Source organism: Podarcis tiliguerta (assembly GCF_965153285.1).
Source record: "Podarcis tiliguerta genome assembly, chromosome: 1".
Lineage (NCBI taxonomy): Eukaryota > Metazoa > Chordata > Lepidosauria > Squamata > Lacertidae > Podarcis > Podarcis tiliguerta.
Window position 1 is genome coordinate 46,148,027 of NC_139534.1, and position 21,039 is coordinate 46,169,065.

The 21,039-nt window shown below is 40.9% G+C and overlaps 1 protein-coding gene across 9 annotated transcripts in view; it reads left to right on the forward strand.

The window, feature by feature from the left end:
- The window catches only part of SEMA5B (semaphorin 5B), a 350,137-nt gene that overhangs the window by 231,281 nt on the left and 97,817 nt on the right, over positions 1 to 21,039 (forward strand). For all 9 annotated transcript variants that reach the window (XR_014503687.1, XM_083406846.1, XM_083406852.1 and 6 more), the window contains one exon: positions 18,281 to 18,343. Coding sequence is in view for 8 of the 9 variants with exons in the window: in XM_083406846.1 (XP_083262972.1) it covers positions 18,281 to 18,343 (63 nt within the window). In the remaining variant the exon portion in view is untranslated. The remainder of the gene's footprint in view (positions 1 to 18,280; positions 18,344 to 21,039) is intronic.

Below are 21,039 nucleotides of genomic sequence, written 5' to 3' on the forward strand. Positions count from 1 at the left end.
ATTATTTATACCCCGCCCATCTGGCTGAGTTTCCCCAGCCACTCTGGGCAGCTCCCAATCAAGTGTTAAAAACAATACAGCATTAAATATTAAAAACTTCCCTAAACAGGGCTGCCTTCAAATGTCTTTTAAAGAGAAGATAGCTACTTATTTCCTTCACATCTGAAGGGAAGGCGTTCCACAGGGTGGGCGCCACTACCAAGAAGGCCCTCTGTCTGGTTCCCTGTAACCTCACTTCTCGCAATGAGGGAACCACCAGAAGGCCCTTGGTGCTGGATCTCAGTGTCCGGGCTGAACAATGGGGGTGGAGACGCTCCTTCAAGTATACAGGATCTAAAGCCATTTGCGCATGTTGCCATGCAACCAGTCCATGCAGAATGTAGGTACCCTATATATAGAAATGAGCAAACCAGTGATATTTTAGGGAGCAGGCTAGCAGGTGGGGCGTATTACTTACATCATAGGAGCCTACACAACACAAAACACTGTTGCTGTATGTAGGTTTTATTTTATTGTTTTTTAACATATATTTTGAAAATGTATGTCCAGTTTTTTCCCTTTAAATTTTTTGGGGCCCCCCAAGAGAGTGGGGCCCTAAGCTATAGCTTGTTTAGCTTATACGTAAATCCAGCACTAAAGGTGTAGGAGATGGAGAATGTTGCTTTTGGAGAGGGAACTCGGCTGACAGTATGTGGCAGGAGTGGGTAAAGCCAGCAGAATGTTGTTTTCACATACTCAAAATAACCCATGTTGTCAAAGGTTTTGTGTTGCCTAAAAACAAGGTAGTGATTAATGGCAAAAATAATTAGCCTTTTTTTTTTATTTACTTATGGGGAGACTTGTCTTATGGGGGGGGGGGATTGCTATCTTTTGGCACTTTTCCAGAAGAAAGTGATATTCAAGATATAATTGATAGCAATTACCTCATATATAGCCTCTCTGCTCTATATGCAGTGATGAATGATGAAGCCTAAATACCAAACATTCACTTCTGTTTTTAACCCCTAGGCAAATCTTTCATTTCACTTTCTTGTCTGCCTGTCCGTATATTCATACCTTCTATTCTATAAAAAAGTGAAACTTTATGCCTAGGCCACAATTTTCTGGCTCCATTTGGACTATCATATCTTGGCTGAATATGAATATGGCTGAATATGGCTGAGTGGACCTTTTGACTGCTTATGTAGCTCCTTTGTGTGAGTGAGTGAATAACCAAGAAGTCTGTTAACCATAGTTTTCCAGTTTGGATGAAATAGTTAATTGCTTCAGACAAGCCAGGATATTAAGCAATGGTTTGTGTCTTAATATCGTGGCTTATTCTGGAGATTTTAACCTTAGCTTCTTGGTTCAGATGAAACAAGAAACTACAGTGGTGCCTCACAAGACGAAAAGAATCCGTTCCGTGAGTCTCTTCGTCGAGCGTTTTTTTCGTCTTGCGAAGCAAGCCGATTAGCGCTATTAGCGGTTTAGCGGCTATTAGCGGCTATTAAAGGCTTAAGGGATTAGCGGATTAGCTGCTAAAAGGCTATTAGCAGCTTAGTGCCTTAGAAAAAGGGTGTGGGGAGCGAAAAAAAACCCCCCAGGAATCGCAAGACATTTTCGTCTTGCGAAGCAAGCCCATAGAGAAATTTGTCCTGCGAAGCACCTCCAAAACGGAAAACCCTTTCGTCTAGCGGGTTTTCCGTCTTGTGAGGCATTTGTCTTGCGGGGCACCACTGTATAAATTAATGAAAGACTTTCTCATTTGTCTGCTGGCTCATGTAAATGGTGGAGTGAATGGACACCGTGTATTGGCAAAAGGCTTGTTCATATCTTGGATTATTAAACTGAGATATGATAACCTGAACATAGCGACTCTTAAAGCTTCTCACTTTTATACACACACACACACACACACACACACACACAGAGCAACTTGCCTTGTGGTTTATACTAGGGCTTTCTGTGAGTACTCAGTAAGTAATCAGTATGAATTATGGATTTTTTCCCCTGAAGCCTGATCTGTGTTCTATATTTGCTGCATTAAATGGACATACTTGCAAGCTTTAAAATGACCTTTACTACTTGTGAATCCACGGTATGTGACATCTTTGTGCATGATACATAACGTTTAAACTGCTACTGTATTCCCATCTTGCTGCCCCCCAAAAAACCCCAAAAAAGGAGAAAATGGGAAGTATATTGATATTTGTACTTAGTTATCAGGATGGAAAGGCTGAACACCCACCCTAGCCAAGTACTGGCAAAGGCTGCATTTGAACATCATGTGAATAAGCGGCAATAAATATACAGTCATACCTTGGGTTGCGAACGTGATCCATGCGGGAGGCACGTTCGCAACCTGCAGCATTCGCAGTCTGAAGCGCTGCGTCTGCGCATGCGTGTGACGTTATTTTGTGTGTCTGCACATGCGCGAGCGCCGAAACCCGGAAGTAACCCGTTCCAGTACTTTCGGGTTTGGCGTGGTCCGCAACCCGAAAATGCGCAACCTGCAGTGTTTGTAACCCGAGGTATGACTGTATAATAATTGGCATGGAATCTGGAATAGTAACTGCCATTCTTTAAAAATCCAGAAAGTTCTTGCCTTCACAGAACAATGTTGACCCTGCAAAACCTTTCTTTCTTTATCACCATTTACTAGCTTATTTCCCTCCCAATCAGCTACATGCACAAAAAGGTCTAATTTATAAATCCCGTAAATAAACAAACAAACTCACTAACAGCGAGTAACAAGAGCGCATTAAAGTTTCAGTCATGCATTATATATAATGTGTAAGTGCTTGGCAAGAGATGCATTGATCTTACAAAGGATGTAAATTAACCCTCAAGTCATAAGTGGCTTACCAGAGGACCGTAACACTTGTCATTTGTTTAACATCCAAACCCTCTCTTGTTTTATCAGTTGCAGTACTGACATAATACTGCTGCAGCACTACACTTCTGGTGACATTTTGTAAGTGCGGCTAAGCTAGGAACTTAGCTGGCGCACACGTTTTAGAATAAGCTCTTTTGGGGCCCATTCCTCTACAGCTGTACTCGAAACCATGGAGCTTACTCCCAGGAAAGTGAGCTTAGGATTGCAACCGTAGGGCTCACCCAGGCTTCCATTTTTCCTGTGACTTCTAGGCATGTGTCCGAAAAGTGGTTCTTATGTACTTCCACTTTCCCCGGGAAAATCCGCTGTTTACTGCCTAATCAGAACAAATCTGCAGAAAACCTCCCTTTTTCTTTATTTTGGAAGGGCTGCGGGGATCTTGGTTCAATTATTCATGTTGGGTGGTAAAGCCCCCATGTTGAAAACTTTTGGAATAGAGTATTCTCCATTATATGCACAATTACAGGACAGCCTCTTTATCCAAACCCTTCTTCAGCCCTGCTATCTTTGGACATAGACTTCGGCTCCACTCTGCAACACGGACCGCAGCACGATTAGTGATAGCTCAACAATGGAAGAACCAGACTGAAATACTCCTAAAAGTATGGGAAAATAATATCTGGGACACAGCAATGTCTCACCAGATACAGGAGGGTAATTAAAGGCATAACATTCCAAGAAGTGTGGACCCCTTTCTTTAACTATGTTAATGACCAAAATCAAGACCTTGTTATACCAACCACTCAATATTCTCAGTGCAGAGGGTACATTAAGTACCGGTAATATGTTTGAAAGTATAATGTGTAACTTTATGTCTAAAGTCAATGGATAAAACAAACACCATTGGGTGTACTGCTGGATAAGTGTCTAATGGTTCTTGTATTAGTTTAAAAGCCAACAAATTTGTAAAAAGAAAGAGGTAAAACCTCTCAGACTTGTGCCTAGAAATCATGGCACGAACGAAAGTGTGAGTGAGCCCTTTGCATCTTGTAGGAAGCTAACAGCCATACTTTCATTTATGCTGCCTACTTTCCCCCACTCACAGTTTTAAAGCATTTAATTTTAGCTTCTGTTCAGCCTTTGCAGTTTTCCCTGGACAATGTAATCATGCCTTTTTGTGCTGGTAACCATTTAAACTGACATGTGTTCTACAGCTTCTTTCAGATGAACGGCTAATACAGGAGGGATTATTGCAGTAGCACAGCCCAAAGCTACATGACAAAGTCACTGACATGGGCTGAATGGCTTAGCTGATCTTGTAGCAAAGTTGGAGCTGGTAGACAAATAGGAAGCCCAGTTCATTAATCACTCGTCTGGGACATTGATTTCAAGTCCGCAAGTGAGGATACAAACTGCCTTGAATCTTTTTATACCCTGGCGAAGCTTTTGGTTCAAAGAGACTTCCATCCCTCCAAGCTGGAAAGAACATTAAAGGGCCAGGTGTTAAGGGAACAAAAAGGAATTCAGGTCCCAACTTGGATAGCTGTAAATACTGTAAATGTACTTTGAAGTAACTACCTTACTTTGCAAGCATTCATTCAAAACAGTGTGTGGAGGCTATCTCCAGGCTGACCCAGGGAGTGTTGAATATTGCATAATTAACTTGTAACTTTTAGCAGTCTGCCCGTTATTCACAGATGGTGTGCTGAAGCAGGCAACTCCAAAAGCTGTACTCTTTAATTTGGTACATCAACCAAGGATCCTATAGACTTAACAGTTTTATTATTTTAAAAGTTTTTGTGGGCTAAACCCCACTTACACCTGAAGCATGAAACATTATTCTCAGATGCCATGGGTGAAAAGGAGGAGAAAAGAAGAAAATTGTTGGGTTTAATGCCATGAAAATGCACAATGCAGCATTTGCTGATAACGCCATACTCTTAGCATTGCTGAGCTAGCTCAACATTATTATTATTATTATTATTATTATTATTATTATTATTATGCTTACATGCCATAACTGCTTCTAAGTGGTTTACAAGTATAAAATGAATTATACAATCCATACATAATTAAAACCCATTAGAAAATATTTTCATCAAAGCATTAAAACATCAATATTTAAAACTTAAAGCACAAAACAAATCAGTTCAAAAACCAGAAAAAAGAGAAAATACTTAGACCAGGAAATTCAAGATCATGGGAATGCTTCAGTGGGGCATGAAACCATCTCTTTGTTCATCGCTTAATGAATATGATCAAACATCCTGATAAGTTCTAATTTTGCATTTTCAAACAGAAATATTTTCCTTTACAGGAGATCTGAAACTTTTAGGTCAGTAATAGAGCGTCTTGGGCAATTCTAATGTTCCCCTGATCTGAATGTTCTCCATTCTAATGTCAAATTTCTGCCCATTGATTCTTCTCCAGAGAGACTGACCTATTTGTCTAATGTACAAGGCAAAAGGGCACTGCTAAGATGACTGCGTTATACCAAATATGGCTGTTGTGAACGCTCACAGTATTTATCTTGCATATGTTTAAACTGCAATTGAATTGTCTCAGACTATTTTTTTTTTTACATTTAATGACATTTTGAATATATTGTACTCCAACTGGAAGGAAGTGGAGATCTGTGGGGTTTTGCGGACAGGCTATATTTTAATCTACACAACCAAAGAAAACTGTATGCCACACTTACCCTGTTCATGCACTGCTAGATAGCACTGTGTACTCCTCTTCCCAGCCACTGTGCTGCACCATACACACCTCTAGCCAGTCATGTATATAGGTACAGTTCCTGCTACCCATTGGAACTCCCTGCTAGCACCTACAAGGCAAGGAAGAGGGTGGAGAACCATGGTCCCATTAAAACTAGCAGGGTCATGCTCTTCCTGTCAGTATGCAAGAACTGCTCACCAATGATTAAAATGTCAAGAGGGAGAATCACAAGAGATCAGTTTTCAAATACTGAGGTTATTTCAAGGTTCACTGCGCTTCTGAAAGACAGAGATTGTTGCCCCCTCCCCAACAGCATTGATATTTTATGTTGTGTCCTGGAGTTTGTTTGTTTGTTTGTTTTTAAAAAGGCATTTCCAATATTTCCTTTTTCCAAAAGGTTCGTTGTGACAACCAGGTATAATTGCGGGTCAGGACTCACTCTATATATAATAGCCTGGTGGTTTTCTGGAGGTTGCAGATATTTATATAGAATATATTGCTGGGTGGGGAATTGGGATGCTGTTCACAAGAATTGTTTTTAATTTGTAAAGCAATGCTTGTACACAGTATGTGTGCGGTTGGGGGGTTGGGGAATGCCAGAGGTGTTCTGGGAGCAGGGTGGGGAGAGCAGAACACCATGGGAAGGGTGGTAAAGAAATTCTTTCTAGGTATATCAACACATAAGAAATGAAAAAGTCTGGTATTATATGTGAAATTATATGTTGGCATAGATACATAATTATAAGGAAAACCTGGTGCTCTGTGTGATAATACTGTGCTAAGCACTAGCGGTCAACATTTTTACTTGGCTGGAATAGTTCAATCACTGACTCTTGTGTTGATGGATTGGGTGGTGTATGCACATTCAATTTTTTTAAGAAACCTTGTTTCTTAAGTCAGGCTGCTATGGGCAGCAAAAAGACAAACACAATAACATAAATGCAGTGTGTGGGGGGTGGGGGTGGGGAAGAGCACTGTAACTGTGTGAGTTGCCCATCCCTTGTGGGAAACATATGGCTTGATTTCAGAGTATTGTGAAATGGTGGGCACATTTTTATCCGGTTTAGAATTAAAAATGCATTATAGCATTGACACATTCACACAGAAATAAGTGCAGTCCATTAAATAAAAATACACACCCACCTACCCCATAACAGCAGCAAAAAGCTTAGGCAGAAAACTATCATGGTTTCTCCTTCCCACTCCATTTTATTATCACAATAATTAGGTAGGTTAGGTTGAGAGGTAGGTTAGGCTGAGAGAGAGAGAGCGATTGGTCCATGGTCACCCAGTGAGCATCATGGCTGTGTGGATGGCAGAACCTGTGTGACCCCAGCCCTAGACTGACAGTTTGCACTGCCATTTTACAGTTTACTCCACTCTGCATTGACAGTGTAGAAAACATTAACATGAAACATTTTACCGCATGGAATAATGTTTGCTGTTCTGCAAACACAGCCAACATTTCTGCAATTCAAAGCCGAAGTATCATGTGTAATCCACGTCACTGGATTCAGGGGAACTTTGCAAACCCAAAGAATCAGGCAGTAAGGAAATACTTTCAATGTGTTGATGAAACTAGAATTTGCAAATATATGGTTGTGTTTGCAGAGGATCAAAGAGAGAGAACGCCAGTCAAATGCCTCTGTTGAATACAGCTATGCTTGATGGGTGAGAGGTAACTGATTTATGAGGTGCCAGATTGGTTTGAACTAGTAGTTGGCAGAACGGTAAAGAGATTATAATATTTGTGGACACTTGCATTGAGGCCAGTTGAAACAGCTAGGAACTTTTTGAGAACGTATTGAAATTCTGTTAGTCTAATGAAAATTTGCTCTGTGGAAGCTCCTCAGGGATATCCTGTAGGTCTAATAATCAGAAGTATGATGCCCGTTTACGTAAATGGGAAGAGACATATCCGACTTGTAAGGATGGGCTACCTTCTATAACTGTGCTTTCCTTCTTTTTCTGTAAAAAACAAACTTCAATTATGTGATTTTTCCCTATTATAAAAAGTGTTTTATGAATCTTTATGTATTTATTTATGAAAGCTTATATACTGTCTTCCATACCATTCCCAAGGCAGTTAGAAGACAATCCAATAAACACAATTTAAATCCAATAAAAACACTTTACAATAAATACAAATTACAATGATAACAAGATTCAGTCACTAGATCATTTATCAAAGCCTCAAGCAGTGAATCAAGTTTCTCAAGGGAAGAGCAGATCGTCAAGCCACATTGTGAATAAGAACCTAAGGACTGGGATCAGAATTGCTGGATCAGACCAAAAGTCTATTCTGTCCAAGGTTTTTTGTTTTTTTGCTTCCAATGAGGACCAGTTTGATGGAACATCATATTACTGTGGTTTTATGTTTGTGAAATGCAATTTTTAAAAAATGTTCAAAATATAGGGCCTAAATGAGTTCTAATTGGCTACTGCGAGAAGCGTTGTGATATGAAGCATGACATCAAAGAACCATTGAGACTCTTATGAAGGAAAGGCTTTTAAAGGAGAAAGGTAAACACCCTGTATTTCTTGGATACAGGTCAGAAAGTCAAAGAGCCTGAAAGGATTGCAGACAAATGGTTGCTCTGGATGCTGCTAGCTGGATAATTAAGGATCTCATCGCACAGAGGAGTTTGGGGAGATGCATCTCACCACTCAATGTGGGTGCAAAGTATCTGTCCCAAAGATGCTGCCTTTTGGCCAGACTCTAATAGTCCTTTCCCCTTGGCAATTGGGAGCAGGTGCTCAAACCCCCACCTTTCTCACTGCTTTGTTATCTTATCCACAAGCCTGTCAGCACATGGTCAGAAAGATGTCAACTCTACTGTGCTGGTGGTCTTATACATGATGGTGCTGATGTTTTTCCGGGTGGAAGCCATGCAGGCTTGTTGCATCTGGCTGGGTACGAGGGAGATTTGATATTTGGCTTTCTGATAAGTGTCAGTATCTTTGCTTTTCAATAGCAAGTGCTTTTGCATAGGATATTCAGGCAGCTGCCAAATATCCATTTCCAAAATGAAGCTAATGTCACCTTGCCTTTAGCTTCTTTCCTGGTAGCAGAATGTTCTTTTATAAGCTAAACATTAATTCCTCACTCCCACCATATTACATCAAGAGCGCGTCAGACTAGAATACTTGGAGGAAAGAAAAAGTGCAATATTGGAGAAATGCAAAGGCAATTTATATAAGTTTATACTCTGCATTTGTTTATTTCTCCAGGCTTTGGCCTTCCATGATGCTTTAGTGTAGTTCTTTTGAAGGGGAGACAGGTGGCTGTGGGAAATGAAGGGCAGAGCTCAGAAGGAAGCAAATTGGAAGAGAAATGGCAGCATGGCAAAAGAGCAGAGGGAGAGAAGACCAAAGGAGTTGGCAAAGAAATTCTTCTTTTTTTAAAAAAAGTAACCTTGGTGTTAGAGCTTTATTTGCAGAAGCAGCAAGTGAAATCTTCACTGACAAGGAGGGTTGCACAGATGGCTGTAGCATCAGGTGCTAATGCCTAACAGTGAAGAGGAAGAGAGTGAAACAAGACAAGCTGTAGGGATAGAGAAAGCAGTCCGTATAAAGGCATCTCTTCCCAGGGTTTCTGTGTGTGCATGTGAGAATAATGTTAAGGGAAGCTTTGGGAGGAATTTGGGGTGTTTGCAAAAGACAAGTTTTCCTTTTATCCAGATAACTGGTGAATGGATATATTGTAAAGGGAGATTTCCCCTTAAAATTGAAGCATCTCATTTTATTTTACTTTTTACTAAAGTACAGTGGAACCTCTGGTTACGTACTTAATTCGTTCCGGAGGTCCTTTCTTAACCTGAAACTGTTCTTAACCTGAGGTACCACTTTAGCTAATGGGGCCTGCCGCTGTGCGATTTCTGTTCTCATCCTGAAGTGAAGTTCTTAACCCGAGGTACTATTTCTGGGTTAGCAGAGTCTGTAACCTGAAGCGTATGTAACCCGAGGTACCACTGTATCATATAGGCGTTGCTTTGTCATGATTTGTCAGCTACCAAAGTAACCCATTCTCTCTCTCTCTGCCTCCTCTGCCTTCTAATTTCTAACCATTTTTATGGATTAAATAAATATTGGAGGCTGTATTTTATTGTCGTTCAGTGGAGGACCCCCTACCCTGAAGTTTTCCAAGCAAGCTACTCCTAGGGTCATGCTTTACTGGAGATATGTGCAATTTGTTGGAAAGGAAGATGTAAGGAGGGAAGATACTCTGTCACTCCGGGTCTCCAGGGTGCAATAGCTGTCATATTACTCCACCTCCTGCCCTACCTCTTATGTGCATAACTCAATGGAGGAGGATGTAGCTGGCAGCCAATATTCAGCATTTCCTACATCAAACAAGTGTCTAAATCAGGGGTAGTCAACCTTTTTATACCTACCGCCCACTAATGCATCTTTCTTGATGGTAAAATTTCCTTACCGCCCACCAGTGCTTGATGGAAGGAGGATTCAGCTTGTGCTGTAGAACCCCCTACCGTCCACCTGGAATCCTGAAACGCCCACTAGTGGGCAGTAGGGACCGGGTTGGCAACCCCTGGTCTAAGTAATGTGCCCTGGTAAGCTTTTGGGATGAGGTTATTTTGCGTGTGTGCATTTGCTGCAGAGTGAAGGAAAAGCGGAGGTCATGACTTAAGCAGTCCCCCATAGGACTGTTCCTAAATGCATAGAATATATTTTATAACTCCCGCCACTGCATTTGGCTCAGCATCTTACAGGAAACATATGGAAACATCTATCCATCCAATTTCTTAATGGAAAACTGAAGAGAACAGTCTAGTTCTGAACCTGGCTGCAGACGAGGAGCAGCTTGTGTGGAAACACATATTTAATGTAAGCAAGAATTATAGCAGATGGGTGGCTTTGTAATTAAAGAATTCAGGAATTGAAGCTAGGTCTTCGTTTTCCAGATTAAGTCAGAAACACATCTTGTTTTCTTACAGCTTCTTCCCTCCCCCCCCCCTTTTCTTCTTAATATTGGTCAAAATCAATTCATCTAGCAAAATGAAGCCCAACAGGAGTTGTCTAGATGCTTATTCTGGCTGGCACAAACACAGAGCTCAATTAATTGTGAACTGCTGTTGAACTTGGTAGAAGCAGATGTAATGCAAGGTTTGTATCAGTGGCAGCGATACAAATGAATGCAGTTAGTCTGATGCAAGTGGTTTATGCTCTGCTACTAGGTAGCTCCATCTGAGCGTAAACCTGATCCCAGGAAGTCCCTTTTCTACTTGTAATTCTATAAGTATTCATAGATGAGGAATACTACCAAATGGGACATGTTATCTTGCTTTGGAGCATATTACCAACTAAGCCTTTACTTGAATTCCCCTTCACTTTATTGATGTTCCTTTCTGCCATTTTCTCCATTATTTACCAGAAACTTACCTTAAGAGTTTCCCTTGAATTCATGTCAATTTCTTATCTGTACAAAGTATTCGCAATCTGTCATTTAGCTAAAGAGCCTCTGGGTCCTTGATACCGATACAGGTCGCTATTCTCCGAGTCCTTTCCCCCAGGCAAGACTAGAATCAGGTATGCCAAGGGATCAGGCTAGTTCTTCCTCAGGAATCTTCAGCCCTGTGTCTTATCCATTAATATCAGCTGTAGCCTTCAAGAATTCAGTCTAGTACCAGTAAGCTTCATTTTTTCAGTAGGCTAGTTGGTGTCCATGACATTTGAATCAAGGACTCTGTCTCTACTCTTATAGCTATATAAAGGCTATCTTTAATGACAACTTGTTTAAAACACCAGATAAGGCGAAGTGACCCAAAATACTATTGACATTATGACAAAAAGAGGCTATAAAAAATCTTCTGACAAAGGCTGAGGCAGCCACATCATTTATCCATCAGTGATGGATAAGTCTGAAGTTGATCCAAAGCTTGGTGACTGACAAGTGACCATATGATTCATGAATTACTACATAAAATCAAGATTTTGAAGCATATTTCCCCATAAAAATACTAATTTAATAAATTGTAGCTAAAGTATACACATTGTAATATCTGAGGACGGCTTGTATCACCTTTGCCTCTGTGGACTTCCAGTCACCTGGAGTGTGGTTTTTAGTTGTAAAACTTGGGCTTTAAAATGGTTGTATTTTTCTTAAAGGTGGGTGTTGGGAGGCACAGAACCAGGGCCAAATGTGGACCTTCAGACACCTCTATCTGGGCCTGGCCATGCCCCGCTCTCCAAGTTGCACCTGCACTGGTCCCGCTCCAGACCATTATTGAGTGCTGCTGTCTGACTGGAAAGTGTCCTTGAACTGTGATAGTGATCTATTCTTTGCCTGGATGGAGGATGGAAAGGTGTGTGTGTGTTTAGAAATCTTGGATTTATGTGTGGCCTACTGTACAAAGATAAGAATCACATCCACTACTATACCCACTTTTGCCTCAGGCCCCATCCACTACTGGTTTGCCCCCACACTCCAGAAGGTTCCCCTTGAGCAAATGCAGCCTCCCCATGGGGCATTGCAGTTGTTGGGTGAAAAATGCCCCCCCCCCCCCCCCGCCACCGCTTAAAGGTCCTCCTGTATAGGAGGGTTAGAAGTTCAAAGGTTGAATGTTTAAGGGGATGTTTTGTTCAGGAAGTTCTGCACTAAAGGGCCAAAGTTTCAGCCTAGGAAACTGGCAGTAGAGGGGGGGAAATGAAAGTATAGCTTGCAGTATACTTTCCTGATTGGCTGGAAGAGTAAAGGGGGGGAATGAAAATGTATTCAATATAAATTAAGCTAGAAAATTTGGCAAGTCAGATAGTTGAGAGTCAGATACTTGAAGAGATGCAGACAGAAGGAACTAGAAGAAGGGACCATGAAGGGCTCAGAAGCTGAAGTGAGGGATGCAAATTGATAAGTATTGACTCAGTTAGAAAAATTGTGTCGAACTGGTGTAGGTAGAAGCATTTATCTGCTTGTTTACTCAAACTGTACAATGGATTGATCTTGTAAAATCGTTTTCTCAGACTGTTTATCTTATTGCCTTACTAAAACTTTATGTAAAAGCGTGATTTGTCTTGGAAAAAGTTGGTCTGAGGCCTTGTTATTTACTCCATGCCTAAGTGCTTTAGCCAGTATAGGGAGTATGTTGGGTCAGCTAATGTACAGGAAGTTATAGGGGCTGTTTGGTGAGTGTAGTGTGAGGAAAATGAAATATATTCATTTGGTAGCAGTGTTGAAGTTAAGAAGAAGGAAGGGTTGGCTTGTCTGGTTTGCTTGCCTGCCTTCCCACTGATAGTGAGGGCTATGGCTGAGGCCCACACAGCCCTCCAGTGCCTGCTGTCACAAGTGAAGAGTTGTTGTTGTTGTTGTTGTTGTTGTCGTTGTTCTTTAGTCATTTTGTTGTCTCCGACTCTTCGTGACCCCATGGACCAGAGCATGCCAGACACTCCTGTCTTCCACCGCCTCCCGCAGTTTGGTCAAACTCATGCTGGTAGCTTTGAGAACACTGTCCAACCATCTCGTCCTCTATCGTCCCCTTCTCCTTGTGCCCTCCATCTTTCCCAACATCAGGATCTTTTCCAGGGAGTCTTCTCTTCTCATGAGGTGGCCAAAGTATTGGAGCCTCAGCTTCAAGATCTGTCCTTCCGGTGAGCACTCAGGGCTGATTTCCTTAAGAATGGATATGTTTGATCTTCTTGCAGTCCATGGGACTCTCAAGAGTCTCCTCCAGCACCATAATTCAAAAGCATCAATTCTTCAGCGATCAATCCTAATTCCGGCTTGGGATTCATCCAGCCCAGCCTTTCGCATGATGAATTCTGCATATAAGTTAAATAAGCAGGGAGACAATATACAGCCTTGACGTACTCCTTTCCCAATTTTCAGTTGTTCCATATCCAGTTGTTCCATATCCAGTTCTAACTGTACCTTCTTGTCCCACATAGATTTCTCAGGAGACAGATGAGGTGATCAGGCACTCCCATTTCTTTAAGAATTTGCCGTAGTTTGCTGTGGTCGACAAAGTCAAAGACTTTTGCATAGTCAATGAAGCAGAAGTAGATGTTTTTTCTGGAACTCTCTAGCTTTCTCCATAATCCTGCGCATGTTTGCATCACAATTGTCTGGTTTGTTTTGTTTTAAATATATTGCCAGCTGCCTTGAGAACTTTGGCTAATAGGCTAGCGATAAATATTTCAAATAAATATTTGCGTTCAATTGTCACATATATTGTGTTATTCCTTTCATTGCTTCATGCTGCAGTACTGAGCTAGCAGAGCAATTGAAAATGGGTGGGGTGGGGGAGAAAGGGAAGAGGGTTTATCCCATGTGGAAGATCCAACAAATATCTGGGCACCAGTGGAGTGGAAGGTAGGGTGGAATTTCCCCACTCCATTTTCACCTCCTTTTTAGGGCTGATGTTTTCTTTTCTGGGGGAAAAATATCAGGACTGATGGGAGGGGATCTCTCACTGTATGGTGATCCACCCCCCAGAACACCCCCTTTTCACAGGTACCACCCCAAGAGGACTGGTGTTGTAGGGGCAAGGGTGCTCGATTTTGCTTTTTCTTGCATTCCAGCATTTAAGGTACTCTGACTAGCTCTGTATGTAACTTTGCCATTTAATTTTTCTATGTTCTTGGTTGTATTTCATCAGCCTTCTCCTGGAACACCAGTACTCCTTTATTAAGATCACTCTGTCTCTTTGGTCTCATCTGTTGTACTTGAGACTCTGTACATAAAAGGAATGTCATAGTTCCTGTTCATGAGGTTTTCAATTTACCATGCAGTTGGTATTAAATAAGCAAACATTAAGTGATAGTGGTGCTAATAGTGTCGTCACATTTTATAAAATGATTTCTGCTGACATAAAAGGCTGGTTGAAGCGTATCTTTCAAGCTAAGATTCTTGAGGGGACCTAACGGGAACTTTCAGTGCATCGAAAGGGTTGGGAAATGAGGTTGTCAAAAGCTTTATTACACAATTGTGATGTAAAGGTTCACTAGATCTGCAGGAGCCCATAAAGAAGTACAGCAGTGTCAAGCTGTCTTCTTGGAGGAACATAAAGAAAGATACTAAAACTGGGAGAGGAAAGATGGCAGCCAAAGGAGAACAGTTAATGAAGGGAGATTAATGTTTTTCATGAAGGAAATGTAGATAGGAGGTGACTTTTGAAAGAAAGGGAGGAAGTTTGAGTGCCATACTAGTACATTGTGGAGAAAGAGATCTGAGGAATTGTGTCAGTGTGTGTTAGATCATTATTAGGGGCAAGATTCATCAGGCCGTTTTGCCAGCAGCATTAATTTTCCTCTGGAGTACCAGGGTTTCTTAGTCTTTGTCCGTTTCCCTCTCAACATACCCCAGGCATATTCAGAGGCCTAGTAAAACATAGCTTGCCCTTCCTTTCTGCTTAATTGCCCCCTTGACTATAATTAAAGTTGAATTGACTAATGGAGCAGTCACCAGCAACATGTTCCCATAATTTTCTCTGTTGTCAATGGTTTCTATTATCAACAGATCTCGCTGTGCTACTTGCTAAGGTTAGACGAATTTAAGGACAGTGTTGCTCTCACACAGCCATGGGAATGCCATTCTTTGATATGAACTTAGGTGTTTGTGTGTATACTTATATATTCTACAGAGTCCACTAACTTCCATCAGTACAGTTCCCAGAGAGGCCAGAGTATTTACCTTCTGAGTTGTATCGGTTGCTGAAAGTAAAAACAATAACATAAAATCTTGTTTCATTTTGTCCTGTCAAGTGTTGTCAAGCTAAACTCGGCTAGTAATGGAGAATGTATCTGGGTGTTTCTGAAATGGGAAGAGAAGCCATCTCATGTCTGGAGGTTGTTAGAGTGGGTTTTGTTTTTCCTTTTAGCTTGTCAAAAATTGATGTGAGGTTAGAAAACATTGCATCTTTCTGGCAACAGATATGACTATGTGAAAAACTTTAGTATTTAATCTTCTTTCTCCTTTAGTTGTATGTATGGGGGTGGAATATGGTGAGGTAGAACATTTGTTCTCCTCACTATGACATGAGATGGATTTTTGTCCTGTTTTTAAGTTTAGGGAAATTTTATTTCCAAAATGAAATGATTGGGTGTTCTCAAACAAAACACTAAGCTATGGTGTAACATCATGAGACTGGGCCTAGGTTCTGCTTTCATTAAAACAGAAAGAAGGGGGGGGGGGAGAATGAGAATGTGTTTTCTAAAATACAGGTCCAAACCCTAAACTGTTATTAGATACGGCCAATGGCTCAGTTTGTGCTAATGGCAGATAATAATATTTCAGGGGAGAATGGCTTGTTAGGTTCACAGGGCAGTTTAGGTGGCTTTTCAAAATAAATTTGTTTAAGTGTTCCTGTTCGTCCACTGTAATTATGTTGTGCTTTCAATGTAAATTCTTACAGCATAGCGAAGTCCTGTAAGTCAATGGGACTTCATTATTTGGGTTATTCAAACTCCTTATTTATGAAATGTCATTTTGACATACTGTACACAGAGTATTAACAGAGTTTACTTGGCATAAACTCTCATTTTGCTTAACTTTACATAAAATCTCATTTTGCATAATTTGCACCCAAAGCTCAATATAAAAGAAGAAAAGAAACAGAAACCATCAAACCAGAAAATAATACCTCTATTTAATATTCCCCTTTTTGCTATAGTATCTTGTTTAATGGAAAGAGTGGTCATAAAAATTAAGATTTACAGCCAGACAAAATGGAAGTTAAGTAATATGACTACCGTAGTGTAACACTCCCAGTGTGAACATTTGCCCTGCAAAGTCTGTTCCTAATCTTTGTCTCACTTGTTCAGTCACATATCCCTGCACCCACATCCCACCCACCTTCAGACAACTTTATCTACTCCCCATTCCTGCAGCTTGCGCCTCTCTTATGGCCATTCCCATCTTGCCTGCTTCTTACATCATTCATCAATTAGCTATAAACTCCGCAAATTATAAATGGAGACAAACATGCGCAAAGGAGACTTATTAGAAACATTCATTTATTTTTTTCCCTAGTTTAAAATGGCGGGATGCTAGGTTCAATTCCATAATGTTTTTGTGCTGTGAAGCAGCAGACAATTCCCCCCAGCACACTTTGAGATTATTCTTCAGTTCAGCATTGTATTATTAGTTCAAATGAAAAGGTGGTTACTTAACCAATTCTTGGCTTAGGTACATCTCCCCTGATTCTAGACTGATGCTCAATCATAGTAAGAACAAGCTTATACCCTGTATGCTGGGTTTCTCTGCAGTTCTCTATTATTTTCAGGGTAAATATGTAAATAAGAGCAGGAGGTGACTATCTCTGCTGTGTTATGATGGCTGGATTCAAATATCTGTTTAGCCATGGACTTCATTGGATGTCATTCATTCTGGCACTTTTTCTTGGGCTAAGCTACCGTATGGAGATTTGTTTGCTTTTATTCCAGATGGGATAATCCCCTTATATACCATCCTGGGCTCTCTGGGAGGGAAATAGGATACAAATTCAATAAGTGAAATAGTTTGAGTCACAATGACATTTACCATAAAACAAGTCACCCTGTAAAATTGGAACTGGAAAGGTAACAGAGGAGAGAAAAGCCTAATGAGAGCTTCAGACTGTAATGTTAAGGAGAGTAGAGTAAGGTGTAAGTGATCTCCTAAAGAGTAGTGACAGATATGGTGATTCTCTGTAATGATCTCAGCCACCCACTGAACTTTTCATGCTGCTCCATGTCATGTGCTGTCCACTGTGTTGGATAAAGTATGTGTTTGTTTTCTATGAACTGATTCAAATTGTTGGAGAGTGTTAGCCAGCCACAGCTCCCCACTTACTTATAAGTGGCCAGTGCTAAGACTCAGCCACAGCTACTTTGGTCATAACTGAATGTGAGCCCAGAACTAAACTGGAGGTATATATTTGTCTGAGGGACAATACAAATGAGATGTAGGAGGGAGCCTTAATCCAGGATCTCATGCATTTTTAAATAAAAATTAGTAGTGGCTGGGGATCTCTGTGGGGTTTAATCCTTTCCTTGTAAACTATTTTCCTGTTTGAAACTATACAAAACAACGACAACAACCCACTACCAGCTTTTGTTTGTTTGTTTTGGTTTTTTGCCCCATGGAAGATACCTAGAGGTACTAGGTGGGTACTTGAAAGTTTTTCACTCAAGACAAAGAGGAACTTTGGGGATGGTTGATTTTAATCAGGGAGGTCATACAGGGAGAAGGGACTAAATTCCCCTCCTCAACTCCTGCATCTGTTATTAACTTCAAATACAAACATGGAAGACCTTGATCATGGATTTCTTAGCTCTAGGCTTGGCCCTGGGCACCCAAAACCACTGAAGTCAAAGGCAAAGCACACACAACGCTATGATAAATGCAGCATGACTGATGGAAATGTGTTGAGATTTCAGAACATTCTCCATTCTTGGGATTTTCATATAAATGAAGTCCTTTGGAAAAGTTTGAGCTAAAGTTTGAGCTAGTTAAGGCTGAATTATAAAGCGTTGTTGCATTTATATGAACATGTAGAAACCATTCTTTCCGATGTTCGTATGATTTATGCCTCGGCCCCTAGAGGGTTTATCTCCTTTATTGATTGCTTCTTCTTTGCACTCTGTAAGAGTGATGCAAAAAAGAGAATCTACCACAATGTCTGCTGCTGCAAATTGGCCAGTGTAGCTCACTTCTAGATATTCCCCTGTGTCTTCAAATGAGGGCAGGCCCCCAAAAACAAAACAATAGTGCATGGTACTGTTATATAACTTTTCTTTGTTTTGGTTCCGCAGGCCACAGAATGGGGTTCAGATGAAGACACCAGGAGATCATGTCAGAGTAAAGGAAAAACTGAGGTATGTTTGCCACCTACCTCCCCCTGCATACAGCCATAGTTAAATGATTTTTATACCACTTGGGAATGTTCACAACAAAACATCTGATGTCAGAAGTCTGATATGATGCTACCATAACATATGTGAAATACGTATATATATAAAACGCTGGTAGTTCCTTATGACCCACAGTACAATTATTCCATGAGAATTTAAGATTGTTTACTTCTGGAGGTGGTGCAATTTGTTGCAGGTCATGGAACAGAATGGTGTCAGGCTAGGAGTGTGGTTTACTGCAGAATAGATGATGCAAAAGCCAGAATTTCTTACAGTGTTCAACATCAGATGTCTGGAGCTCAGCAACATGAGCCTTCTTTGTTTTTACTGTAACTGCAGAAGAGCACATTTCTGTATCTAAAGCTGTGTCCAGCTCACTCTGCATCCATTGTACTTCCACTACTGGTTTGGGAGTACTGCTCACACAGTGTCAGCCACGATCCCTATCTATCCAGCCAAATCTTATGAAATACTATGTTTTGATGCATTTCCTCCACCCAATATGGCTTGGATCTGAGTTGAGTAAAAGAGTATGTTAACTGCATTTTTACCTGGTAATGGGTACACATTCTGAGATGCTTAAGTGGCAGCCTACAGGCATTATCCACCCAATATCTTCTCCTGCTTGGTCCTACCAATATCTTCTAGCTCAGAGGTTGCATGGTGACTTAGGTCCTATTCCAACTATGCTACCCACAGTTACTAGGTCCTAATTAGAAATGTGTTAAGGGGATTCACATAATCGCCTAGCTGACCTGGGCAGTTTTGTATAGGAATTTTATTATCTTTCAGGTAGCCTGGGCCCAAGCCACACAGGGCTTTATAGGTCATAACAAGCACTTTGCAGTATGGCCAGAAGCAAACCAATAGCCAGTGAAACTGTTTTAACAGGGGAGTGACATGCTTCCTGTCATGAGCCCCAGTCAGCTGTTTGAGTGCAGCATTTTGGGCCATCTGAAGCTTCTGAACACTTTTCAAAGGCAGCCCTATGTGGGGCATGTTACAGTAGTCCAGCCAGGATGTAACTAACGCATGCATAGCCCTTTTGAACTGCATCCTTTGCTTTAAGCTTTCTTGTGCAACACTCCACTAACCCTACCTGTCCTAGTCCTTTTCTAGACTGGCACCTGCCCACCTTCCATGTGTTTAGATAGCCTTTCCAATGCTGATTTTAGTATTATCCTGTTGAGTCCCTTTCCTACTGATTTGGCTAGTCCCAGCCCTGGTTATGCAAGCGAGCTGTGTAAGCCTCTGTATGTTTGCTTTGTCTTAGTTACACATGGAGATTTCATTTGTTTTCTTGGCTTGGGAAGGTTCCCCAGGACATAGCTTGACAAAAAAATTGCCCTAGACAGAAAGGACAATGCCGTACCTTTTCCAAATGGTTGAGCTTATTTCCTTCATTCTTTCCCTGCGGAATGCAGTACAAGTCCTCTCTGTCTTCCGTAAAAATGGTTTGTAAGTCTTGGCAATAAAGAATCTTGCAGACATTAAAAACAAACAAGAGACAGAAAATCATTAGTAAATCCTGTTTGGTATCTTCTGCACGCCAGGAGAAGACAGCTTGGCTGGGATGCTGGGCAAAACTGATTAATGAAATTGTTTGTCTAAAGAAATAAATATAAATATCTGAGAGCGTGTTAATAACAGTGTTTTGCAGCCTGCAAGGTGTTCAAAGAAAATTAGGACAGACGGCAGCAAACACATTACAATCGTCTCCCTGCAGTCCTGAATGAAATTTCTTTGAAAAGGCAGGCTAGAGCAGAGCTTTCTTTTTTCTTTTTCTTTTTCTCTTTTTCTTTTTCCTTTTCCTTTTCCTTTTTTCTTTTCCTTCCGCCCCAGTCACCAGACTTCCAAATACAGTCTGTAACCAGGTTGCTTTCTTATGATGCTATTGGAAAACCATGGACTCTAGTTGTCTGGTAACAAAATGCTTGTTGCAGAAAGCCCATTGGAAATAATTTCCTGGCATGTTAGGAGGTGGACTGCCTTTATATGTTTCAGGTCCTGTTTTCCCAGTTGGCTTTTATGCAGTCGCAGGAGACCTTTCTTTCTCCTGCCATGCATTTCCTGCTGGGGTTTTTTTGTATCTTTGATCCCATATGAACAGCTAACACAAATGCTGCCTGCACTGGATTGTCGGCCAAAAACCTCAGGTTAAGGGGTCATAATTTGTTGCCATTTCTCTAGGATATATTTTGCCATGAGCTATTGAGAGCTTTAAAAAACATTTATTTTGTGATAAGGGTGAAGCTAATAAATGAAAGGAGTGTACAGACCAAGGATAGGAAACCTGTGGCTTGAAGATGCTGCTGAACTTCAAGTTCCATCAGCTGTAGCCACCCTAGCCCAGTGGTGATGGGAGTTGAGGTAGATGGATTGTGGGCTTGATATGGTCTCGTTTGAAATAGCTTCCTGTGCTCCTGTGAACCAAGTTTTCTCTTTATATTTCTCGCAAAGTTATTAGTTGAAATATACATCTGTAGGACAAGAAGGAGAAATTTTGTAAATGTTAATTAAGTATATATTGGAATTTATTTAATAGTTTACTAAATGCATCCCATTAAGTTCTAGGGGTTTCATGTAAATCATGGGTAGCAAACTAAGGCCCGGGGCCCGGATCAGACCCAATCGCCTTCTAAATCTGGCTCGCTGACAGT